The sequence below is a fragment of the Schistocerca americana genome, chromosome 2 (assembly GCF_021461395.2).
Source record: "Schistocerca americana isolate TAMUIC-IGC-003095 chromosome 2, iqSchAmer2.1, whole genome shotgun sequence".
Taxonomy (NCBI): domain Eukaryota; kingdom Metazoa; phylum Arthropoda; class Insecta; order Orthoptera; family Acrididae; genus Schistocerca; species Schistocerca americana.
Window position 1 is genome coordinate 266,117,683 of NC_060120.1, and position 25,436 is coordinate 266,143,118.

General features: G+C 43.7%; 1 protein-coding gene across 1 annotated transcript in view; it reads left to right on the forward strand.

Moving 5' to 3' along the window:
* Positions 1-6,251: 6,251 nt before the first annotated feature.
* The window catches only part of LOC124595845, a 53,554-nt gene continuing 34,369 nt past the window's right edge, over positions 6,252-25,436 (forward strand). The window contains exons 1-3 of the mRNA XM_047134747.1: positions 6,252-6,330; positions 12,349-12,474; positions 18,898-19,036. Of these exons, the coding sequence (XP_046990703.1) occupies positions 6,261-6,330; positions 12,349-12,474; positions 18,898-19,036 (335 nt within the window). The 5' untranslated portion in view covers positions 6,252-6,260. The remainder of the gene's footprint in view (positions 6,331-12,348; positions 12,475-18,897; positions 19,037-25,436) is intronic.

The window sequence follows — 25,436 nt, forward strand, 5'->3', positions numbered from 1 at the left end:
CACTTGCTCCATTGCGTAGTAACACTCAAAGTCCACACAGGAAGTATTTAGGCTTTGTACAGTGAAGCCTCGGTATGTTTCTCGAAATAATTTTTTTGAAAGCTAGCAATGAGAGAACAAATAGCACTAAATATGACACAAATTTGATACGATATTGCAGTGCCTGTATTATTTACACGAATTACCATGAACTGTTCGTTTGGATATGGATATATGTGCAAAAAAAAGGCACTGCGGCGAACACAGCCGTTATAAAATACATTAAATGTGGTTCGGACAACCATCAGCTGTATAATGGAATGACACCAATGAAAATTTGTGCTGGAGCGGGACTCGAACCCGGATTTCCCGCTTACAGCGAGCGGTCGCCTTACCATCTGGCTATCCAAGCACGACTCACGGCCTGACCCAAACTTCCATACGTCGTGAACCATGTGTCTAAAAGCTGTACTAGTACCTTCGTTATCTTTATTCCCGTCCAGGTGGGACATTTTAATTTAAATTCGCTTGACCGGTATCGGTATGGTTAGAGTTTTAATTATTATCTCTGTACGTTACTACAGTGCCTGTGTTGTTAAGAAGAACGATGACATGTTCTTTCGGACACGGATACAAGTCCGAAGGAACACTGCATCGTACTTGTGAACAACACAGGCACTGTAGTATTGTACTTATCCGCCGAAACCGGGCAAGCGACTTTCAGTCTGTTGAGAGGTCAGACAAACGTGTGGTTCCTGAAGAGCGGCAGCAGCCTTTTCAGTAACTACAGGGGCAGCAATCTGGATGATTAACTGAGCTGGCCTTGTAACATTTACCAAAACGGCCTTGTTGTGCTGGTACTGCGAACAGCTGAAAGCGAGGAGAAACTTCAGCCGTAATTTGTCCTGAGGGTATGCAGCTTTACTGTATTTTACCCTCTTGGGTAAAATGTTCCGCAGGTAAAATAGTCACCCATTCGGATCTCCGGTCGGTGACTACTCAGGAGGACGTCGTTATCAGAAGAAACAAAAGCGGCCTTCTACGGATCGGAGCGTGGATTGTCAGATCACACCATCACACCATAAACTTACCAGGAAAGCAGATAAAGTGAAAATAGGGTTCAACAGAAATTTCGACTAACGAAAACCCCAAGGAATGTTGTATTTAGGAAGCTTTCTAGTCTATACGTTGAAGTGTTTGTGAAATCACTGGAGTGCAGGTCACATAACAGGCAATCCTGCTAATGGATGACGATGATAATGTATGAACCTTGGCTCAGATTTTCTTCCTTAAGGGAAACTATACTTTCTACACGAATCTAGATTCTTGATGACTATTAAAAAATCCACCACGTAGCACCTTTTCAATAAATCACGAGAATACTTGGAAATCATGGGAGATCACAAAAGAACTGGATCATATTTCTTGAATGCTCTACTTCGCACACTTCATTCGATTCTTGCTGGTTCAGTACTACTGCCGACTAGGGATGTGCGGTGATGATCCACATTTGTATCGATGTATCAATATCGATTCTCAAGTCCTTGAAAGATAGTAACATCGATGTTAAAGGTAGGATACAGACCATGAGTGTTACCAAAAACACCAGATTCCTTGTAACCGCAACCAACAATGCTTGCCGGCCGGTGTGGCCGTGCGGTTCTAGGCGCTTTAGTCTGGAACGGCGTGACCGCTACGGTCGCAGGTTCGAATGCTGCCTCGGGCATGGATTTTGTGATGTCCTTAGGTTAGTTAGGTTTAACTAGTTCTAAGTTCTAGGGGACTAATGACCTCAGCAGTTGAGTCCCATAGTGCTCAGAGCCATTTGAACCATTTTGAACCAACAATGCTGTTGTCATTTAAATGAGTCTTTTTCAGGTCATGCATCATATCGGCTTCCATTGAGTGGTTAAAGGAGTACAAACAGTATTGGAAGAAGTCATATATTGTGTTTTGCCTACATGCTCAATTTGGTAGCAGAAAACTCTACCGAAAAGACTAACAAACTGTCTTGGGTTGATTACACTTCTGCAAACGAATGAATTGTGACTTGAATAAAGTGTAATAGCAAGTGATGAGCTAAGATAAAAGATCTTAGACTAATTCAAGTATTATCCCTCAGACGAAATTTAACGTTCTAGGTTAATGAAAGATTTTATCAGGCCATTCAGTGATGCTTCATATACACTACTGGCCATTAAAATTGCTACACCAAGAAGAAATGCAGATGATAAACGGGTATTCACTGGACAAATATATTATGCTAGAACTGACATGTGATTACATTTTCACGCAATTTGTGTGCATAGATCCTCAGAAATCAGTACCCAGAACAACCACCTCTGGCCGTAATAACGGCCTCAATACGCCTGGGCATTGAGTCAAAACAGAGCTTGGATGGCGTGTACAGGTACAGCTGTGCATGCAGCTTCAACACGATGCCACAGTTCAACAGTAGTGACTGGCGTATTGTGACAAGCCAGTTGCTCGGCCACCATTGACAGTACTTTTTCAATTGGTGAGAGATCTGAAGAATGTGCTGGCCAGGGCAGCAGTCGAACATTTTCTGTATCCATAAACGCCCATATAGGACATGCAACATGCGGTCGTGCATTATCCTGCTGAAATGTAGGGTTTCGCAGGGATCGAATGGAGGGTAGAGCCACAGGTCGTAACACATCTGAAATGTAACGTCCGCTGTTCAAAGTACCGTCAATGCGAACAAGAGGTGACCGAGAAGTGTAACCAATGGCACCCCATACCATGACGACGGGTGATACGCCAGTATGGCGAAGCTGAATACACGATTCCAATGTGCGTTCACCGCAATGTCGCCAAACTCGGATGAGATCCATAATGATGCTGCAAACCGAACCTGGATTCATCCGAAAAAATGACGTTTTGCCATTCGTCGTTGAGTACACCATCGCGGCGCTCCTGTCTGTGATGCAGCGTCAAGGGTAACCGCAGCGATGGTCTCCGAGCTGATAGTTCTTGCTGCTGCAAACGTCGTAGAACTGTTCGTGCACATGGTTGTTGTCTTTCAAACGTCCCCGTCTGGTGACTCAGGGTTCGAGACGCGGCTGCACGATCCGTTACAACCATGCGGATAAGATGCCTGTCATCTCGACTGCTAGTGACCCGTTGTAGGTGTCGCCACCGGCGCCAACCTTCTGTGAATGCTCTGAAAAGCTAATCATTTGCATATCACAGCATTTTCTTTCTGTCGGTTAAATTTCGCGTCTGTAGCACGTCATCTTCGTGGTGTAGTAATTTTAATGGCCAGTAGTGTAGTTAACTGCCCGCTGACAAAGGGGTTGGACAAAAATATGGGGACAAGAAAAACAGAACACATTAATGACCTATCGAAACAGCTCTCAGTCGCCTCGGAATGGATAAATACAGGTCCTATACGGTTTTCAAGGGAATCTTATGCCATTTTTCCTGCAAAATAGTGCCAAGTTCAGATATCGACGATGGAGGTGGATAGCGATCACGCTTCCTTTTCTACAAAGCACATCACAAAGGCTCCATAATACTATCTGGTGACTGTGGTGACCAGGGGAGATGCGACAGTTCATCTTTGTGATCACAAAACCAGTCCTCGACAATGCGAGCTGTGTGAACAGGTGCCCTGTCGTCTTGGCACACAACGTCACCTTCGGGGGACACACATTGTACCATAGTATGGACCGGATCAGCCAAAATGGTATATAATCCTTGTAAGTACTGGGACCTTGCAGCGTAACCACGACGCCCGCGTAATAGTACGATACCACTGTCCAAATCATCACCCAATTTGCGCCATGTTTCACTCTTGGGACTTACAGTTGGCCAGTTGTTGGAAACAGTGTGAATCAAAACTCATTCCACCAAATGCGTTTCGTCCATTGCTCCATAATCCATGTTTCATGGATTCTGCACCATCTTTTTATGTTATAGCCGCATACATCACTGATGAATTGTTTGGAATTCCAGCTCGCCGTGCAGTTCCTTGCTTATAGAGCACCTGTTTCGTTGCTTCGGTGCTGACATAGTTCCCGAGTGCGACATTCAGTTCTGCAGGGACTTTTGGACCTGTCGTTCCCTTGTTTTCCGTCACACCCCTGTCCGGTCACTAAATCTATATTTTCGTCAGCATTGTGACTTAGTGGACCATACTTTTCCACTTTACGTACCAGTGATATGAATTTTTGGTACAATGCCTCTTGTAACACCATACACTTGGGCTCCCTTTGTTACGTACGCACCCACCATATGATCAACAACAATTTCCTATGTTCTAATTCACTTAACGCGGACAATATGGACTCACAACTGCACAGAACACTTTTCTGACCGCGACTGACCCTTTCAAAGTGCACTTCAGAGGTGCCGGTCTCAGTCAAATACAACAGCGCAACCTCCAGTCTTGGAATCATACAATGAAGGCTTTCACGACCGGATGGTACTGTTGTTGATAATTCTTCCGGGTTATATGGCCGTGGTCCATAGAATTCTCCTATTCCTAACGTTTCGTCCAATACTGCGTTGGACATCTTCAGAGGTATGGCTGGTCCTGCTGAGTCCTGCCGACTCTCCTGAGGACTCAGCAGGACCAGCCATACCTCTGAAGATGTCCAACGTAGTATTGGACGAAACGTTAGGAATGGAAGTATTCCATGGACCACGGCCATATAGCCCGGAAGAATTATCAACAACACTCCAGTCTTGGCTGTCGTCGGCATCTGTTTTCAAATATACATTTCTCTCGGTGTTTCCGTACTGTTTTTTCAAACCCCTGTATTCTCGATCTTGCAGTTCGTTGTGACATTCTGTGACCTATAGAAGATGCAACTCGTGAAAGTCGTGTGAAAATGTACTATGCAAGAAACAAAGTAAGTACATTTACTAGTTTGTTGAATATGTAAAGAAAAAATGTTAAACGTGTGTGAATTCCTAAGGGACCAAACTTCTGAGGCCATCGGTCCCTAGATTTACACACTACTTAAGCTAACTTATGCTAAGAACAACACACACACACACACACACACCCATGCCCGAGGGAGGACTCGGGCCTCCGGTGGGAGGGGCCGCGCATCCCGTTAGATGGCAACTCAAGCCGCGCGGCCGCTCCGCGCGGCAATATGTAAATAAATTGGATGTAAGGAATAGAGACTATTAGAGAGAACCTGTATGGTGACATCGCAACAGAAATTAAAAAAGATGCTCACTAACACGGAATCTATAAACGCATCGACCACATCAAATTTGTTTCATCCTAGATTCAAGAATTTGCTAGATTCTTTAAGCATATTTGAAGACAATCAAAACTATGAAGGATTTGCTAGCTGCTGTTGAAACAACTGTCACAGAGGGTGGACACGTTTATACCAAAACATTACTGTAAAACAGAGAGATGAAATTTGACGGAGAATATCACAACAGAAGAGTAAACTGCAAACTTGAACTATAGTGGACTTACCACCACAAATCAGTTATTACCGTAAGAAATATCGCTTTGTAGATCTTAAGCAATATCTATTGGGAGTATGGAATAACATCATCTGTACAAACTATGCAAAGCTACAAAAATTACACTGAAGAATATGGCTGTATAGCCGCATCCCCAGCTTTCATTTCGAATAAGCAGTGCATGATCTACATCATTGAAACACTGCATAGAAGAGGAAACTTATCTCAAAAATGTTATTTTTACAGTCGGCCGGTTAATAGTTGTGTGTTATGGTAAGTTAATATTGCTGTATTTACTGATTAATAAATAATATATTAGATGTATTTGTATATTGCTATGTATGCCGTTCTAAACATTCATCGTATAAGACTGATGTTATAAAGGAGGATGTTTTGGAACAGATTATTATGAGCCAATGATCGTTAGATGTCGACGATAAAACGAAATCGACATCGATGGTTTGCGAATATCACCGGTATCTACTACTGCCTCGATGAGATAATGATAGAAATACGACTTATATTACTTTGTGGCCACTGCATCCGAAACACACTGTGTCAGATTCCGATCAGTCTTTCGTAGACATGCGGACTGCGCTCAACAGCCGTAATTACAAGATTTGCGAGTGTCGGCGCACAATTAGAGGTGGAGGCGAGACCATGAAACAGGTGACCTCGACTCGTCCCCCTCCCCCTCTCTCTCGACCCCCCCCCCCTCTAACCCCCTCAACACTCGCACGGTGACGCTTCTCGCCTGGCCTTCCTGGCTGTATATATACAGCGCGGTCAGCACCTGGCGTTCACTTCAGTATCGACTCGACACCAACATGAACGGCGCCCGCTGTGTGTCTGCCGTCTCCCTGCTGCTGGTGGTGGTGATCTTCACAGCCACTGCCGGTGAGTACTGTGCCATGTATAGGAAGAGGCTACGGAACACGGGTACCACGACCTTCTGACAGCACGTGCCGGAGGGGTAGAAGAGAGAGGATGAAAAGCAGTGTGGACATATCTGGGAACAGGAGGGGAGTAGAAAGGGGGAGGTATAGCGTCTGAGGTTTCCTCCACATGATTCATAAAAGTGGTGGTTTCGGACAGGCAGACAGGTTGTTCAGTGCATTATAATAGCACAGCTCGCAGCACCTGAAGAATAAACTGGGTCGTTCGTTCAAACATCGCGAAAAAAATGGATTCAACAATTCGGATGAAGACTCGGAAGTTCAATAGTAACACAGAGATGACGCAGGGCTAGAAAATGTCTGCTCGATAGATGTATGCTCGAGAAAGGAAAGAGAGAAGGTTTGGTTGTTGAAGTTAGGTGGTCACGAGGTTCAGAGAAATATTACGGTACTGAAGTAAGGAAAGGATATGGCTGTAGTTGGTTGGATGAGGGAAGAAATATCCTCCCCATACTGCGTATGTGGCAGGGATATACCAATTGTGTAGGCGGCATAGAGGAGAAAAAAATAAGTTCAAAAATGTCAAATATAATGTTCAAATGTGTGTGAAATCTTATGGGACTTAACTGCTAAAGTCATCAGTTCCTAAGCTTACACACTACTTAACCTAAATTATCCTAAGGACAAACACACACACCCATGCCCGAGGGAGGACTCGAACCTCCGCCGGAACCAGTCGCACCGTCCATGACTGCAGCGGCTCAGACCGCTTGGCTAATCCTGCGCGGCCCAAAAATGTCATATTATCGCATTGAGCTGCTGGTAAAAATCTTTATTTACACAACCAGTTTCGGTCGACAAACCATCCTCAGCTTCGTAAAGGTATTGGCAAGGAAACGACTTTTAGACTTTATCGTTCCTGTTTGGTAGACTATTTTCCATATTTTTATTCGCTGCATTCAGTTTAGCTTTGGATGTTTCCAGCACCTATTTCACCACATGTTTCAACAAGATTCATGTACACCTAGTGTAAGGAACACATTAGTTAGCACAGAAAAACTAGCGGTGAGAGGTATACATGATCTACACCCGCTCTACACGTCGCTTCTGGCGATAAATGAGAAGCTCATATAATAATCACATGGACGTCATGTAACTGAACGGAAAAGTGGCAGATAGTCTCGCAGATCTTCCTAACGCAGGGGGAATTACGCCTGAGAAAAAGGAATAAGATAAACCTTGAAATGTGAGATGCTGTAGCGGGAGATTACTATCCACGTGTTTGGTAATTATGGCGAGATTTATGCTAGAAACCAACTAACAAAAAACTCAATAACTATTATCATTAAAGAGTATTTGCGCCAGCAAGTAAGCTCAAAATGTAGTGGAATCGATATGGAATCAATATCGCAACACTCTCTCTCTGAAGTGCCCGTATATTTCTCAGTGACAAACAGCTGAAACAAACAAGACACAGCAAAATGAGTGCCGCACTTTAAAAGTAATTCCCTAAAGCAGCGACCATATCCAGTAGTCTTAGAGGCACACGCCTCGTCAATATCGTGACCTTCAGAGACGAATTCAGCGGACAGGAATGAGGGAAGGAAACAACTGCATTTATGTTGAAGGAACAATGCAGCGTTCATCTGATATCACGTTCGACCTAACCGGGATTCGATCTTCACCTTTTTCGAATATAGACCAAATCTTTAGAACAGTGGGACATCTGTCTAAATAGCGAAGCTACTCTTTTAACGCGAGACGGGAATGTGTTACAAATAACCACTTTGTTTCCACAATTGCCTAGGGAAGCTAAACAGCTGCTTCAATCACATCTTCAGAGTTCTGTTGGACGTAGCACATTATTATTTTCTGTTAGGGAAGAATTTTTTTGACATTTTAAGAAGACGATATACCAGTAACTGGTTTCCTCCTGTTGCTTGTATTACTTGTGCCCACATTCCCCCACGATCGCCTAACTCAAGAGGATTGTTGTTAAAAAAACAATGATACCGGAAACTATAAATAAGACTGAAGTGTACACGTGCTTTTACAGCCTCAATAGCTGGACTAGTGAATGTACACGCTTTCCATAATTGATGTAGTGTACCCACACTTTTCTTTCATCTGCATTATTTAGCTCACAAGCCTCAGTGATCTGGGAGGAAAGGCGAGTTTAAATACAGTACCTTCGGAGTAAGAACGCCTTACGAATCTCACGAATTGAGACAAGATGACCCTGGCACGTTCGTCGGCGATCACGAGGTCAGGCTATGATTTACGTTGATGGTGATATGACGTCATCGGTATTTCTGTAAAGTACGCAGCATACCACTCCGTGCCTGAAACATTAACTTGAGCTAAGCACAACCTCTTCCACTCTGATGGGGATCTTCTTGCGCCGAGTAGTGTTGACACAATGCAGTGCTGAAGGAGTTGTAATCCAATCGAGATTTCGCACAGTACCACAGATACAGCCACGAAAAAGACAGGTGGCGTTTCGTACTAGTTGCTTCTGTTATGACTGGTGTTATTGACGTACAATCTATCACTCACACCCACTTGAGTAACAAATATTTCCATGTTACAGCGTTGGTAGCTTGCTTTAGCAACTTTTCCGATTGCTGAGAATTTGCTGATGGAAGCTACGGGTCCTATACTGCCAACCAGGCATCTGCATCTACATCTACATGACTCCTTTGCAGTTTACACTTTAGTGCCAGGCAAAGGGTTTGTCGAACCACTTTTACGCTATTTCTATAGCTTTGTACTCTCGAACAGCGGGCGATAAAAAGGAATACTTAAATTTTTCCGAGTGAGCTCTGTCTCTTATTTTATTATGACGATCAATACACCGTATGTAGGTGGGAACCAACGAAATACTTTCCCACCTGTGGGAGAAAGTTGGAGACTGAAATTTCGCGAAAACTTCTAACTGCATCGAAGAACGCCTTTGTTTTAATGATTGCCACCCCAATTCGCATATTAATCAGTGACACCCCCCCCCTCCCTCCCTCTCTCTCTCTCTCTCTCTCTCTCTCGGCCTCTCTCTCTCTCTCTCTCTCTCACTCTCTCCCCCCCCCCCCCCATCCCCCCATTTCTCGTTACTACAAAACGCGCTTTCCTTCTATGGACTTTTCCGACATCCACCTTCAATATATCTGGTTAAGATCCCATACCACACAGCAGTGCTCTGGCAGGAATGGACTAGTGTACTGTAGTCAGTTCTTTTGCGGATCTGTTCCATCTTCTAAGCGTGCTGCCATTAAAACGCAGTCTTTGGTCCGTCTTCCCAACGACATTATCTGTGTAAAGCTTTCAGTTTAAGTTGTTCGTAATTTTTCTTCCCAGGTATTTAGTTGAACTGACAGCTTTTAGATTTTTGTGATTTCTCGTGAAACCGAAATTTAGCGGATTACTTTTAGTACTCATGTGGATGACCTCATACTTTACATTAATTAAAGTCAATTGCCACTTTCCGTACCATGGAGATATTCTGTTTGAATCATGTTGCAATTGGTTTTGATGTTATTATGACGCTACGAGACGGTAAATCGCAGAGTTATATGCAAACAATCGAAGATATGTGCTCCTGTTTTCTCCTAAATGTAGCTTACTAAGAGAAGAGGGCTTACAACACATCCTCGTGGAACGCAAGATATCCCTTGTTCTTCTCTCCGTCAATTAATAGCATGACCTTTCTGACGGGAAATAGCGAATCAAGTCGCACAACTGAGACGATATTTCACACTCACGAAATCTGATGAGAAGACTCTTGCAGCAGCGGTGTTAATAGCCTTTCGGAAATTGAGAAATTTGGTATCAGAATGGAATCTGCCAGATTAAAACTGTGTGTTGGACCGAGACTTGAACTCGGCACCTTTAAATTTCGCGGGGAAGTCCTCTACCAACTGAGCTACTCAAGCAGGACGTTCTAACCCCCTCTTCTCACCTTTACTTTGGACTGTACCTCATCTCCTACATTCCTAACCACAGGAGTTCTCCTGCGAAACTTGCAGGGGGTGTTTAATCTGCAAGGAAGGTTCACATCAGCACCAGAGTGAAAATTTCATTCTGGATACATGGCCCAGTCTGTGGCTAAGCATTGTCTCCGCAATGTCCTTTCTTCCAGGTTTGCTAATTCCGCAAGTTTCTCCGGAGAACTTCTGTGAAGCCTGCAGGATAGGAGAACAGGTACTGGCTGAAGCAGGGCTATGAGCACCAGTCCACAGTCGTAGTTGGGTAGTCTACATCTACATCGACATTTATACTCCGCAAGCCACCCAACGATGTGTGGCGGAGGGCGCTTTATGTGCCACTGTCATTACCTCCCTTTCGTGTTCCAGTCACGTATGGTCCGCGGGAAGAACGACTGCCGGAAAGCCTCCGTGCGCGCTCGAATCTCTCTAATTTTACATTCGTGGTCTCCTCGGGACGCATAAGTAGGGGGAAGCAATATATTCGATACCTCATCCAGAAACGCACCCTCTCGAAACATTGTTACAAGCTTTCTCTACCTCTGTGAATGTAGGTTTACCTTCCTTTAACCTATTTTATAAGAGAAGTCTTAGGGTCAGAATTGCCTCAAGTGTTACTAAATTTCTCCGGCATCCAAACTGATCTTCCCGGAGCCCACCTTATACCAGTTTTTCCATTCTTCTGTAAGGAATTTCTTTCTATAATACTGCCTTCAAGATCATGTTGTTTGCAAAGTTTCTCTATAAACTCCTTCCACCTTTCAGCTTTCCGTTCTTTGCTTAGTACTAGTTTTCCATCTGAGTTCTTGATATTCATACAGATGCTTTTCTTTTCTCCAAAGGCCTCTTTCTGCCTATTTGATCCTGTGCAGCCTTCACTATGTCATCTCATACAGCTACCCATTCGTCTTGTACTATATTCCTTTGTTCTACATTTTGACAATTTTGGAATCAAAATCTGTGACCATTCCGCTGCCCATTTCATTTAACCGGGACAGCAAGCTACACGGCGATGCAGAGCGCTTCTCTTGCAGAGTCTGCCACTTGAGTTTGCTAAACATCTCCGTAGCGCTATCACGCTTAGCAAATAGCCGCCCTGTGACGAAACGCGCCACTCTTCTCTGGATCTTCTCTATCTACTCTGTCAACCCGACCTGGTACGGATCCCACACTGATGAGCAATACTCAAGTATAGGTCGAACGAGTGTTTTGTAAGTCACCTCCTTTGTTGATGGACTACATTTTCTAAGGACTCTCCCAATGAATCTCAACCTGGCACCCGCCTTACCAACAATTAATTTTATATGATCATTCCACTTCAAATCGTTCCGTACGCATACTCCCAGATATTTTACAAAAGTAACTGCTACCAGTGTTTGTTCTGCTATCATATAATCATACAATAAAGGATCCTTCTTTCTATGGATTAGCAATACATTACATTTGTCTACGCTGCCACTCTCTGCACCAAGTGCCTATCCGCTGCAGATCTTCCTGCAATTTTCTAATGCTGTAAGTAATAGTAAGTTGATAGAGCACCTGCGCGCAAAAGGGAAGGTCCCGAATTCGAGTCTCGGTCCGACACTTACTTTTGATCTGCCAGAAAATATAATATGGAACCTGACTGAGATCTCTTCTGACAGCGTTCATTACTCCATGAGAATAAAGAGCTTGTTGTGTTGCGCAAGAACGATATTTTCTGAATCCGTGCTGATCGTAGCAGCAAACCTCTTCAACAGTTCTTAAAATACTTGGGCTGCGAGTGTTTTGAATTCTCAATTGAAAAAACCTGGGAACAGACATTTCCAATTTCACAGTTTTACGAAACTAGAAACTTTGAAGCGTCTTTAAAGGTAAGTGGTCGTACTGTAGAGAGTTTCGGAAGAGATTCAAGAGCAACACGCTGTCTACATATTCTAATCTACGTTGTTGTTTTTTATATCATATACTACTACGGAGCCTTCATTTTGACTCCTCGTGAGCGTTTACTGGGGAAAGCAGCCATTCATGCGAATTAATATACATTATCTTTACTTTTGCAGATTCCAGGGCTACGATATGTAGAGTAGAGGAGTGTCCCAACTTCCGGACCATACGGTACTACGAGGAGCTGGGCTGCGAACGCAGTGATGGCTCCAGCGAATGCTGTGCTACACGCTTCGACTGCAGTGAGTATCGCACTTGAAAGTGAAGGCGTCGACTCTTAATACAGGTACCCAAAGCATTGTCTGGGGTTGTGTGCGATATCCTTAACAAGAAGAACAAACTGTTTTCTAACCTTCATTAGGGTAGCTTCATTGCGCGAAGATACAACGCTGGTTCCAACGTAGTGCTATAACACAAGTTCAATGTTCAGTTAATCGGCCACACACATAGCTAAAAACTGCCTTTCAGTTTTTCCTCATCTTGTTAGGATTCCAGTTTGTTAAGGTGTAAGCCGGCCGTTGTGGCCGTGCGGTTCTAAGCGCTTCAGTTTGGAACCGCGTGACCGCTGCGGTCGCAGGTTCGAATCCTGCCTCAGGCACGGATGTATGTGATGTCCTTAGGTTAGTTAGGTTTAAGTAGTTCTAAGTTCTAGGGGACTGATGACCACAGATGTTAAGTCCCATAGTGCTGAGAGCCATTTGAACCATTTTTGTTAAGGTGTAAGCCACAACTTAATTTTGAAGTCAATCAAATAAGTTTCCTGATGAGCAGTTAGCTGATTATGAGGACGAGAAACTCTATCTTGAGTAAAAATACCCTAAGATGTCCTTGAAAACATGTTAGCTTCGTCTAAAAAGATTGTAACGATGAAGCATACCTTTGGAATGTGCAGCACTATAAATAATATCTGGCCGAGCTGTCGTACTTTGCGTAAATTATAAATATCAAATTACTTTCATTTCTATATAGTAATCATCAATTACCACAAGTGAAATGAATTTCTGTTAGCTCCTGTAAAAATAATTAGTCGCTGTAGTCTTCTTAAATGATAACGAGTGTAAATAATTTTCACTTCTTACGGACTTTATACATTGTTAGTAATCATACAAAGGTTCACAACAGATCCTGATAGTAAGACGTCAATATGCACACTGATTCACGCTATCAGTTAGATGTCAATCAAAGTAACACAACGATGTACATTCCCAAGAATTACCTACAATATCTTCATTACGTGATTCAGTTGAGGGCAGAAGCAGGCAACAGTCGACGACAGGATCTTTGTCTATGTGCTGGCCGTCGCTTCATGTGTGGCAGTTTCTAGCGCTACCGCTGTGTATAGTAGAAATACTCTTCCATATAGAATGAGATTTTCACTCTGCAGCGGAGTGTGCGCTGATATGAAGCTTCCTGGCGGATTAAAGCTGTGTGCCCGACCGAGACTCGAACTCGGGACCTTTGCCTTTCGCGGGCAAGTGCTCCACCATCTGAGCTACCGAAGCACGACTCACGCCCGGTACTCACAACTTTACTTCTGCCAGTATCTCGTCTCCTACCTTCCAAACTTTGCAGAAGCTCTCCTGCGAACTTTGCAGAGCTAGCACTCCTGAAAGAAAGGACATAGCGGAGACATGGCTTAGCCACAGCCTGGGGGATGTTTCCAGAATGAGGGCAAAGGTCCTGAGTTCGAGTCTCGGTCGGGCACACAGTTTTAATCTGCCAGGAAGTTTCATATCAGCGCACACTCCGCTGCAGAGTGTAAATCTCATTCTGGAAACATCCCCCAGGCTGTGGCTAAGCCATGTCTCCGCTATATCCTTTCTTTCAGGAGTGCTAGTTCTGCAAGGTTCGCAGGAGAGCTTCTGTAAAGTTTGGAAGGTAGGAGACGAGATACTGGCAGAAGTAAAGTTGTGAGTACCGGGCGTGAGTCGTGCTTCGGTAGCTCAGATGTTGGAGCACTTGCCCGCGAAAGGCAAAGGTCCCGAGTTCGAGTCTCGGTCGGGCACACAGTTTTAATCTGCCAGGAAGTTTCACTCTTCCATATAATTTTCGGAACAGAGTTAAAACCACGAACCTGAAGCAATTTCATTAAAAGCTAAAGTCGTTGCCATTCGTACTAAGGCAATATTGTCTGAGTTCAAAAAGTGAAATTTCAACTATCTGGATAGATTTCTGGTGAAACGTCACTTAATTATTTTATTTAAGATTGTGGGACGTTTTGTTCCAACAGATAACGCAGATCAGTTTACCCACATTTTGTTTATGTGAATTCTCAATTACGTTCCTCAATAGAAGTAAATAGTTACAGTCTTGGCTCTCGTAAAACAGATGGTAATATAATAGATACTGAGATATAACGTTATTAGTGACATTCTCAATTATGGTTCTGAAGTTGGGGTTAAATCTGTTTATGCCTATACGAATGTGGGTATGACGACAGAAAACGATTCTACGCTCACTTAAGCGGTGTCGCCAACACACGCTTGGACAGTGTACCGTGGAGAAAACCGGTTGAAACCCTTCCAGTGGAAGAATCTTTCAGCCAGAGCTTTGGCCAGCAAGGGAGGTCGTGGTATAAACATCTTGATCGCTTGACTTTGTATCTGCGACTTACGTGAAACTGCAAACCACTGAGCAGTCTCTCCTGGAGTGACTGCGTGTGGCAGTATTAACGGTGATCCATCTGTCGCATAGGGTCCTTGAGGTTGGCAGACATCTTGCAGGTATTCTAGGGGCGCAGCCTGTGTGCCAGCGGCGTAACCTTTCTTTCTCTCGTCATTGTCGTTATAAACTTCACAATAAAACTCTACACGCACTCGTCACTGCCACCTACACAGCTACACACGCTTAAGAGAGAAGATATGCCGGAGATGCCGGGATGTGGGAAGAAACAAAGGGGCCAGGTGCGAGTGGAACTCGTGCTCTAAGGGTTTTCTACAAAATATATACACTACTGGCCATTAAAATTGCTACTCAAGAAGAAATGCAGATGACAAACGGGTATTCATTGGACAAATATATTATGCTAGAACTGACATGTGATTACATTTTCACGCAATTTGGGTGCACAGATCCTGAGAAATCAGTACCCAGAACAACCACCTCTGGCCGTAATAATGGCCTTGATACGCCTGGGAAATAAGTCAAACAGAGCTTGAATGGTGTGTACAGGTACAGCTGCCCATGCAGCTTCAACACGATACCACAGTTCATCAAGAGTAGTGACTGGCGTATTGTGACTAGCCAGTTGCTCAGCCACTATTGACCAGACGTTTTCGATCGGCGAGAGATCTGGAAAATGTGCTGGTCAGGATAGGAGTCGAACACTTTCTGTGTCCAGAAAGACCCGTACAGGACCTGCAACTTGCGGTCGTGCATTATCCTGCTGAAATGTAGGGTTTCGCAGGGATCGAATGAAGGGTAGAGTCACAGGTCGTAACATACGTGAAATATAACGTCCACTGTTCAAAGTGCCGTCAGTGCGAACAAGAGGTGACCGAGACGTTTAAACAATGGCACCCCATACCATCATGCCGGGTGATACCCCAGTATGGCGATGACGAATACACGCTTCCAATGTGCGTTCACCGCGATGTCGCCAAACACGGATGCGACCGTCATGATGCTGTAAATAGGACCTGGATTCATCTGAAAAAATGACGTTTTGCCATTCGTGCACCCAGGTTCGTCGTTGAGTACACCGTCGCAGGCGCTCCTGTCTGTGATGCAGCGTCAAGAGTAACCGCAGCCATGGTCTCCGAGCTGATAGTCCATGCTGCTGCAAGCGTCGTCAAACTGTTCGTGCAGATGGTTGTTGTCTTGCAAAGGTCCCCATCTGTTGACTCAGGGATCGAGACGTGGCTGCGCGATCCGTTACAGCCATGCGGATAAGATGCCTGTCATCTCGACTGCTAGTGATACGAGGCCGTTGGGATCCAGCACGGCATTCCGTATTACCCTCCTAAGCCCACCGATTCCATATTCTGCTAATAGTCACTGGATCTTGACCAACGCGAGCAGCAGTGTCGCGATACGATAAAACGCATTCGCGATAGGCTACAATCCGACCTATATCAAAGTCGGAAACGTGATGGTACGCCTCCTTACACGAGGCATCACAACAACGTTTCACCAGGCAGCGCCGGCCAACTGCTGTTTGTGTATTAGAAATCGGTTGGAAACTTTCCTCATGTCAGCACGTTGTAGGTGTCGCCACCGGCGCCAACCTTGTGTGAATGCTCTGAAAAGCTAATCATTTGCGTACCACAGCATCTTCTTCCTATCGGTTAAATTTCGCGTCTGTAGCACGTCATCTTCGTGGTGTAGCAATTTTAATGGCCATATATATATATATCGACGATTTTCGCATGTTATCAATATCGATACTTAACAGACTGACAGACAGACAGTTGGATAACAAACGAGAAAAATATTTCTTTTCATCTAATATAATTACACATTAACGATTTTTGGGTTTATTCCTTTACTTGTACTGCAAAGCCTTGCTCCTTGCCAGATCTGCCAGCATCAAAATATATGACACAAATGGCCATGTATTTTGACTGCATTGGCTAACAAGAATACATTTTTTACACTGCCAGTTACCGTAGAAATGAGCATGTGATATATAGTTCAGCTCGACACGTCTACCTGTTCCTGAGAAAGGGGGAAATTATCAGAACGACAGACAGACAGACAGACGGATAACCAATACCAAAATATTATTTTTTCGTGTAATGTACGAGGGCGGTTCAGAAAGTAACCTCCGATTGGTCACAGTGCGGGTTGTGGGGGGAGTAGCGACGCCATCTGTGCGTTCATGCACTCAACAGGTCAGTCGGCATCAAGCCGTGGTCGAGTGAACGTCGTACCTGCGCTAGTTTAGTTTTTGTGGCAGTTTGAAATGTGTGCTGCAATAGAAAACCCCGCCAAATGTGAAGTGGGTGCTGTCATAAGGTTTTTTACAGCCAAAGGATATTCTGCAGCAGCTATTCATCGTGAGCTTTGTGCTGTGTACGGACCAAGAGTTATGAGTGAAGGAGTTGTCCGTGAATGGGTACGTTTATTTAAAAGTGGACGAGAAAACGTTCATGATGAAGAGAGGAGTGGTAGACCATCATTGGTGACTGACGAACTCGTTCAGACAGTTGATGCAAAAGTTCGTGAAAATCGACGTTTCTCAATGTCGGAGTTGTCTACTGATTTTCCACAGATTTCTAAGACTCTCTTGTACGAGATAGTGACAGCAAGATTGGGTTACCGTAAGTTCTGTGCACGATGGGTGCCCAAAATTCTTACCGACCACCACAAAACTCAAAGAATGGCCTCTGCATTAGACTTTCTGTCACGTTATGAGGACGAAGGAGAACCATTGTTAAACAGAATCGTGACCGGTGACGAAACCTGGATTAAGTACGTGAACCCTGAGACAAAAGAACAATCAAAGATGTGGGCACATTCAAATTCGCCTACCAAACCAAGAAAAGCCTCGCAAGATTTTTCTGCCAGAAAACTGATGGCAACGGTGTTTTGGGATGCCAAAGGGGCGTTGTTGGTTGAATTCATGGAACGTGGTACGACCATTAATCAAGACGTGTACTGTGAAACAATAAAAAAGTTACGACGGGCTATACAGAACAAACGCCGTGGTATGCTGATTTCCGGTATCGTTTTTTTGCACGATAACGCCCGTCCTCACTCTGCTCGCAGAACAACGGCCCTTCTTAAGTCCTTCAAGTGGGACGTTATCAACCATCCACCTTACAGCCCAGACCTGGCGCCAAGTGATTATCACCTCTTGATGCATTTGAAGAAATGGCTCGGGTCACAGCGGTTTGATGACGACGAAGAGCTCAAAGATGCGGTCACAGGCTGGCTCCAGGCACAAGCGGGTGATTTTTATGCAGAAGGAATTTCAAAGCTTGTGAAGAGATACGATAAGTGCCTCAATCGCTATGGAGACTATGTAGAAAAATAGTGCAAAGATGTAGTTGTAAGATGTATATATTAAAATATTTTTATTTAACTTGGTGTATTTTTTTAAATCAACCGGAGGTTACTTTCTGAACGGCCCTCGTAATTTTTGATCTTGATCCTTTACTTGTACCGTGATACCGTGATTTCTGAAAATTTATATACTAGATCAACGAGAAGTACCCATAGGTTTTTACGTGTGAGTTTTCCAGTGTTAAAGTATGTGACATAAATGTTTGTATCTTTTGACTCCATTGAGTTCGAAGCATAACTTTTTCACACGTGAAAAATTTCAACTTGATACCTCTAGCCGTACCTGAGAAAAAGGGGTCTGAACAGTAGAACTAACAAACAGGCAGACGGAGAGAAAAATGATCCTATAACCGTTCCGTTTTTACCGATTGAGATATGGAACCCTGAAAATTCTGTTCAGTTAGATCGCTCAACTACGCCATGGATTCTTCCATTCAAAACAATACGCATCCCCGTATTTTTGGTGCACGCTAAAGGTGTTAAGCGAACACGTTACACAGTTAGATTGTCTGGTCAATATTTGCACCAAGTAGTAAACAAATCAGCCACAGTAGCATCAACCTCTCGAAGACAGAAGAAGCTGCAATTTGAAAAATGTAATTGTACTCACCTAGTCCTACACCATACGTAAAAGTGACAGAAATTTGTTGTTTTGCCAGGTTCTCTTCTGTCTCCGGACAACACAAAGTGCTACTACAGAGGGAAAACCTACGAACCTGGCACAGAAATTGGGGATGACCGGAGAGAGAAGTGCATACCGAGTTGCACGTGCAGAATCGTGCCAGGTGAAAGTAACGGGTAAGTCAGGCTGTTATTTGCCCTGAAAAACTGTAATCGGGCATTTCACGGTAATTTTAGCCTCCCAAAACAAGTTAACCAATAGGTATGTAAAGGCATCATGTTATGCGAAAACGTTTCAATTTTGGTTTCTAAATCCTTAAATCGTATCAGTTCGATTCAAAATATCGAATGCAATAAACGACGCTGTTGCAAGTTACCTTCAAAACATGTAGCAACGCACCCCCAAATATTCAATTACATGTCTCAGTGTTGATGCAGTCAACAATTATGATTTGAATCTGGTCGATTTCAACCTTAAAAGATTGGCAACCGTAGCATGCTTATAGGAACAAGTGGAAAAATATTAATTGATTGAATGTAATTGTTAGATGTCACACATCGTTAAAGCTGGAGATCTGCGGCCCATATTGCAACTTCTTTCAGTGTTTCTACATTTTCCCCTTAGCTGCTCTTTCATATGGGAACCATCAAGTGCAGGAGTCACACCTGCACACGCATTTACAATTCTCGGAAATTGAACTTCACCATTTACTGTCAGTCTATTTACAATAATACTACTGCTTTCGCTCGTCATCTCGATCTCCTTCTTTTATCTTCATGTGGCTACATGTCGCAATTAAAGTCATAATTACATTTTCTACTCCGGATTCGTTCACATGTTCTTCATCTTTCCTACTACTTCCCAGTTTACTGCTCTACGTTTCGCGCTGTTCAACCCTAAGGTTTCCGATTGTTTTCACCTTGAAAATCCGTATCTGTCTCTCTCTCTCTCTCTCTCTCTCTCTCTCTCACTCACTCTCTGGTGCGAAAGGTAAAATTCAAATCAGTGTGTATTGGTCATTATATATATAAATACTGGTTTGTATTTTACATTGCGCACCATTTTACCAAAAGGTTGCAGGCCCTGATTACTCTCATGATTATTTCATTTGTTGTCCAGACAGTCACAAACACCTGATCCATTTGTTTTATTACGTCGTTGTTACTTTGTACTATTTTTTGTCTAATATGTTGGTTGCACATAATGTAGTCAGGCGTTCATTCACACTTAGTCTGTTGAAGCTGATGGAAAGTGGAGGTAAACAGTAAAATGAGGTAGTCAAGTGAAGTTCGTATAGGTATGTTCCATTAACACGAATCCTATTTCCCTTTCCCAGCTTAATTAATTGAAAATTCATATGTGATAGCTGATAGTCATTTTCAGAATCAAAAGTATAGTGTAAGTTATCAACGGATATTAAACGGCAAAAATTTTGGATGGTCCAGAAGATATTTTATCTGCATTTTCGGTTTTACACCCTCATCCACCTGTTTTATTACTTCATTGTTACTTTGTACCATTTTTTCTGCGATATTATGGTTACAGACAACTGAGTCATGCATTCTTACACACTTGTTCACTTGTTCAGTCGAAACAAGAGTTAAACGGTAAAATTAGATACCGTCAAGTGAAGTTGGAATAACTACGTTTCATTAACACGAAGCTGAATTAATTCGGAATTTTTTCTGATACTAGGTCCCCTTTCATAGTTCGTCGTCAGTCGTCTGTTACTTATTATCCTGATAAAGCCTATAGGAAAGTATATGACTGAATATGTTCTTTAATAAACTTGCGTACACTGAGCAAATGTATTATTTCTCAAGCGCCGTTATTAAGGGTGGAAGGACGTCAAACTGGCTGTCTTGGAGCAGGAGAGGCACCACAGGACATTTTAATTTTCGCTGCCTACACTTTTACAAATAAATTCATAAAACTTTACCAGCATGACCAGGTAGGATTCAAGATTCACAGTCATAGGAGTGGAAGTTCCAAAACATAATAAAATATTATATTTTTACATGTGAAATTTCATCATTTTTCACTTATTATTGGCTGCATTTGTTGCTATAGGTACACTTTTCTTCATAAGTAAGAGAGATTTTTCGATTAATTTTGCACAGGATACAAACCATATTTACAGGTGCATAAAACTCTAGAGATTATTTAATTTATGAAAAAATTAATGAGCTGTTACATTTTAAATTTCATGTTTATAAAAAATTCAAAATTTGTAGTTAATTATCTCAATTTTTACCACAGTTTTTAATAGATTTGGAAAATTCTGGAGTTTAATACATGGTTTGTGTGCTATACAAAATTCATCGAAGAATCTCTCTTACTTATGAAAAAAGTGTGCCTATAGCAACAAATGCGGCCAACAGTAAGCGAAAAAATGATTAAATTTCACATGTAAAAGAAATAATATTTTATTATGTTTTAGACCTTCCACTGCTATGACTGTGAATCTTGAATCCTTCCTGGTCATGCAGGTAAAGTTTTATGAATTTATTTGTAAAAGTATAGACAGTCAAAATTAAAACGTCCTGTGGTGCCTCTCCTGGTCCAAGTCAGCCCACTTGATGTCCTTGCCCCCTTTAAATAATTCGTTGGATCTGAGGAAGTGCATGTGTGTATACCATCCAAACGAACACTTCATTTTCATTGCCGTATTATTTCGTTCACCCTTTGCAACTAGTCAAACACCCTATACGTAATGGTTTGTCATCGGTTCAGTACAAATATGTTAGGGATGAACTGGAAAGTAGAATTTAAAAACCTGAGATGCAAAACCAACAAATAATTCACACACATATACGTGACAGAGGTAGGTTCACTCATTGACCTCACTCATTTTCACTGTACTTGGTTCTGGAATTATGAGAAATGAGAAACAGTAGAAAGAGGTAGGAAACGAAGTAGTATGTCTGTGGCCGTTTATTAAAGAGCGTCTGGTGAGAACCAAGTGGTGATATTTAGGTATTTAGATTTTAATCAAGTGCTGAAATCAGAATTCGTGCCAGTGCGCGGAAGTCAGAGACAACCGTAGTTTTAAGATGACCCGAGTACAGCAAGTCAATATAGTAGGGTTCAGAAAGCTGCACCGGACGTAAAAGTTTCCATTAGAGCAACTGACGTAAGACACTTGAATTTTGATGGGAGAATCATTACTAAAGGGACTTCTCTCAGTGTCACAGAAGTCCAAAAACTTATTAGTAGGGTTGGTAAACCATCGTGTAGAAGAGAATGTCTTCAGGTTTGGCTAAAGTAGAACCTATATCAGATGGTGATCAATCTTGGCTACTCATAAACTTCATATTGGCTGATTTGATTTTGATGCTGACAATATCTGCTGACTTAGACACAGGTGTGTTAAATGAACAAAACTTATGGTGCTTCACAGAAACATCACTCATACAAATGTCGGAAAGTAAGATAATCTCATGTACTGTCTCGTTGCTGTAATAGATTGTCTCTGAGAACTGCCTGTGACTATGGCGTTATGGTGATCCGTTGGTAGCAGATGCCAAACTGTTATGGTGGATGCGTGTCTTAGTCCCGTGTGGCAGAGCAGCAAAGTGATGTACATCTACATGACTACTGTTGCGGATTCGGTGGTCGAACCTGGGACTCCAGATGGCCGAGCTGAAGCCGGGACCCACTGCGCCGTATTTCGTCAGGAAGCCGAGCAAGTTCAAGAGTGTCAAGGGGCAGTGCTCAGTCATACAGCGGTATCGGTAGCATTGCTTTATTCAGCTAATTCACAGTATTCGATGGATGCAGCGTAGTGTCGGCGTGTCACCTGCAGTGCTGTCCCACGAGTTCAGCCGGCTGAGCAACTCCTGGTATGCCGATGCTGCTGCTGTTGTAATCAAGGCCGCTCAGCTGGAAGCCAGCCGCACTCTGCCCAGTCGCCGCCAGCCTGAGTCGCGTCTTGCGCTGTGCAGCTGCTCGCGATTCCGGAGACTGCTATAGTCCCTGGTCCTCACCGCCCTCCACCCCGTTTGGCCTGCTCTGTCCGACTATGGTTTGGCCTGCTCTGTCCGACTATGGGACGAAGGTGGATGTATGGTCACCCGTGGCCCTTGGGGCGCCGCTGCTCCCAGGGTAGGACCGGACTCAAACCCGCGCCCTCCTGGATGTGGTGCCACAACTTGCCGCTAGTGGTGCTTCCCGGATGGCAACACCCGCCGCCGCCACTGGCGCTGTGGTAGCGCTGCTGCGCCTCCCTCAGTGTACGCCTCACCGGGGTCCCGGTACGCCAGGTGGGAAGCGAACGTGGCCCGTATACTGGAGTGGAACCGAGCCCCTCCTAGACCCACTGTAGACCACAGCCACTGTCCTCTTTCAGTGATCTCCAAGTTCCAGGCTGCCATTCGGTTCCGACCCAGTGTTGTGTCCTAGGAGACGGAATATACTCCAAACAAGTACATAGAAACAAAGTACAAGTTTATGTAGAATAGTCATAACATTGCTGCCAGACTGGCCTCTATAAGTGTAGATTAGCACAGGTCCGTCACAATGCTCGACTGACTTTGCACACTTCTCTGTCCCAAGCTAAAATCACCTGTCTATTTATACTGGTTTTCCCCTCGCTTTTGACGTAATGTCAGATAAATTCGCACATGTCAGCCACTTACAAATCGCCCTCCTGGCTCTGGTCTAGTGCCCTGTCTCATACATCGCAATAACTCAAAGAAACACTGCGGTTTCCTGCCTCGTTGTTGCACCACTCAAAACAAATCGTGCATGCAATACTGTCGTCATAGCCCTGCGCCTGCCAGTGCCACGTTTACATTGCCTGCCCCGCTGGCTGTCGACTGTTACCACACTCTGCCAGCGGCCGAAGATTCCATCGTCGAACCGCGTCTTCATTGACTTTCGATAATATTTCCCTTTCCCTCAACTAGGACTGACACTAGCGCAACACACCTCCCTCCTTTCACCCGTCCCGAATCGAGATAAAACAGACATGGCCTGTGGCTGCGTAAACATAACCTGTTCACAAAACTTGCATTCTACAGACTGAAACATCAAAAAATTAACTCTACACCTATACACCGTTTACCCATGCCGTAGGCAACTGATGTGTTGGCACCTCCTCCATTGGTGCTCGTTTCCACATTCTCCACAAAGCTATACTCAAGAAAAATAGAAGAAAGGCACACCCTGTGGCTGAAATGCTCACTGTCATTATCCTGTGGCTCCGATGCTACTGTAACGTTCGAACGTGTTCCAGTACTTTCTTAGCCGAGATAGATCCTTTTTGTGCATTAATAAAGGAATGCAACGTTTCCAAAAACTCTAGGTGTAACGTGGAGTTCAAATATGTTAGATTCTGCACTGGTAATATCTCTAGAACCCCTTCCAGATAAAACAACATTCTCTGTGACAAAGTTAAAGCTGTTTCACCCGTACATGATGCTGGAAGACGGAAATCCTCCCCCACAATGTCACAAATCGTACCACTTATAATTATTACATCCTTCTGCTGTTGCAACCTCCTTCTTTTATCCGCTCTCTGATTGGTATAACAAGTGACCAACACCCATATCGGCGGAAATACCGAATATAACCAATGCCTCCCTACCTTCTGGAAGTAGGAATGTATCAATAATTCCTCTTTCTCACAATCTGAGCCATTCGTAATCCCCAGGAACAATCCAACTTCACATGTACTACTATCAGAAAAAAACTGGTCGATTAGGGCAAATCATCACTCGCCCTACGAAGAAAAGCAACGAAACATCCCTGTACCACATCTTTTCCACTACAAGTTACAACTACATCGTAGCCGGCCGAAGTGGCCGTGCGGTTAAAGGGGCTGCAGTCTGGAACAGCGCGACCGCTACGGTCGCAGGTTCGAATCCTGCCTCGGGCATGGATGTTTGTGATGTCCTTAGGTTAGTTAGGTTTAACTAGTTCTAAGTTCTAGGGGACTAATGACCTCAGAAGTTGAGTCTCATAGTGCTCAGAGCCATTTGAACCATTTGAACTGCATCGTACGACATCCTCAAAAATTCCGGACAATTCACTCAGTCTCTATCGAATTTTCTGAACAAATAAAATAGTCTCCCCCATTCTGTGACAATTCGAAAGTTTGTGCATTCAGTTCTCGAATCCTGCCTGAGAAAACCTCCACTGTCTCATTAACTAATGCGCGTAACTTTTCACGAAAAAACCTGTTTCTGGAACCTCTGGCGCAACCCACCCTCAAGCTCTGAAAACATCCCCACATTGTTCAACGTTTCATGATACAATATGGACGACTTGGTTTCCCTTATCAAGTGCAACTTCGCCACTCTCAACATTACAGCATCCGACAACCCATTGGCCTCAGCCATAGTGATAATGTTATTAAGGAATACCGACATATCCTCAATTGCTTTACCGGAAAGGGGTTAATCAATGCCACGATTGCTGGGTCAAACCGTCTATGACACTCCACGACCTGTTTCCCTTCTCGCAGTGCCTCAAATCTCCTTGCTAATTCTTCATATTTTTCTTTGTCACTTATCCTCGCCTCCGGCAATACCCGAATTTGCTCTGTTAGAGAGGCTACAGCTTCCGCTGTAGTCA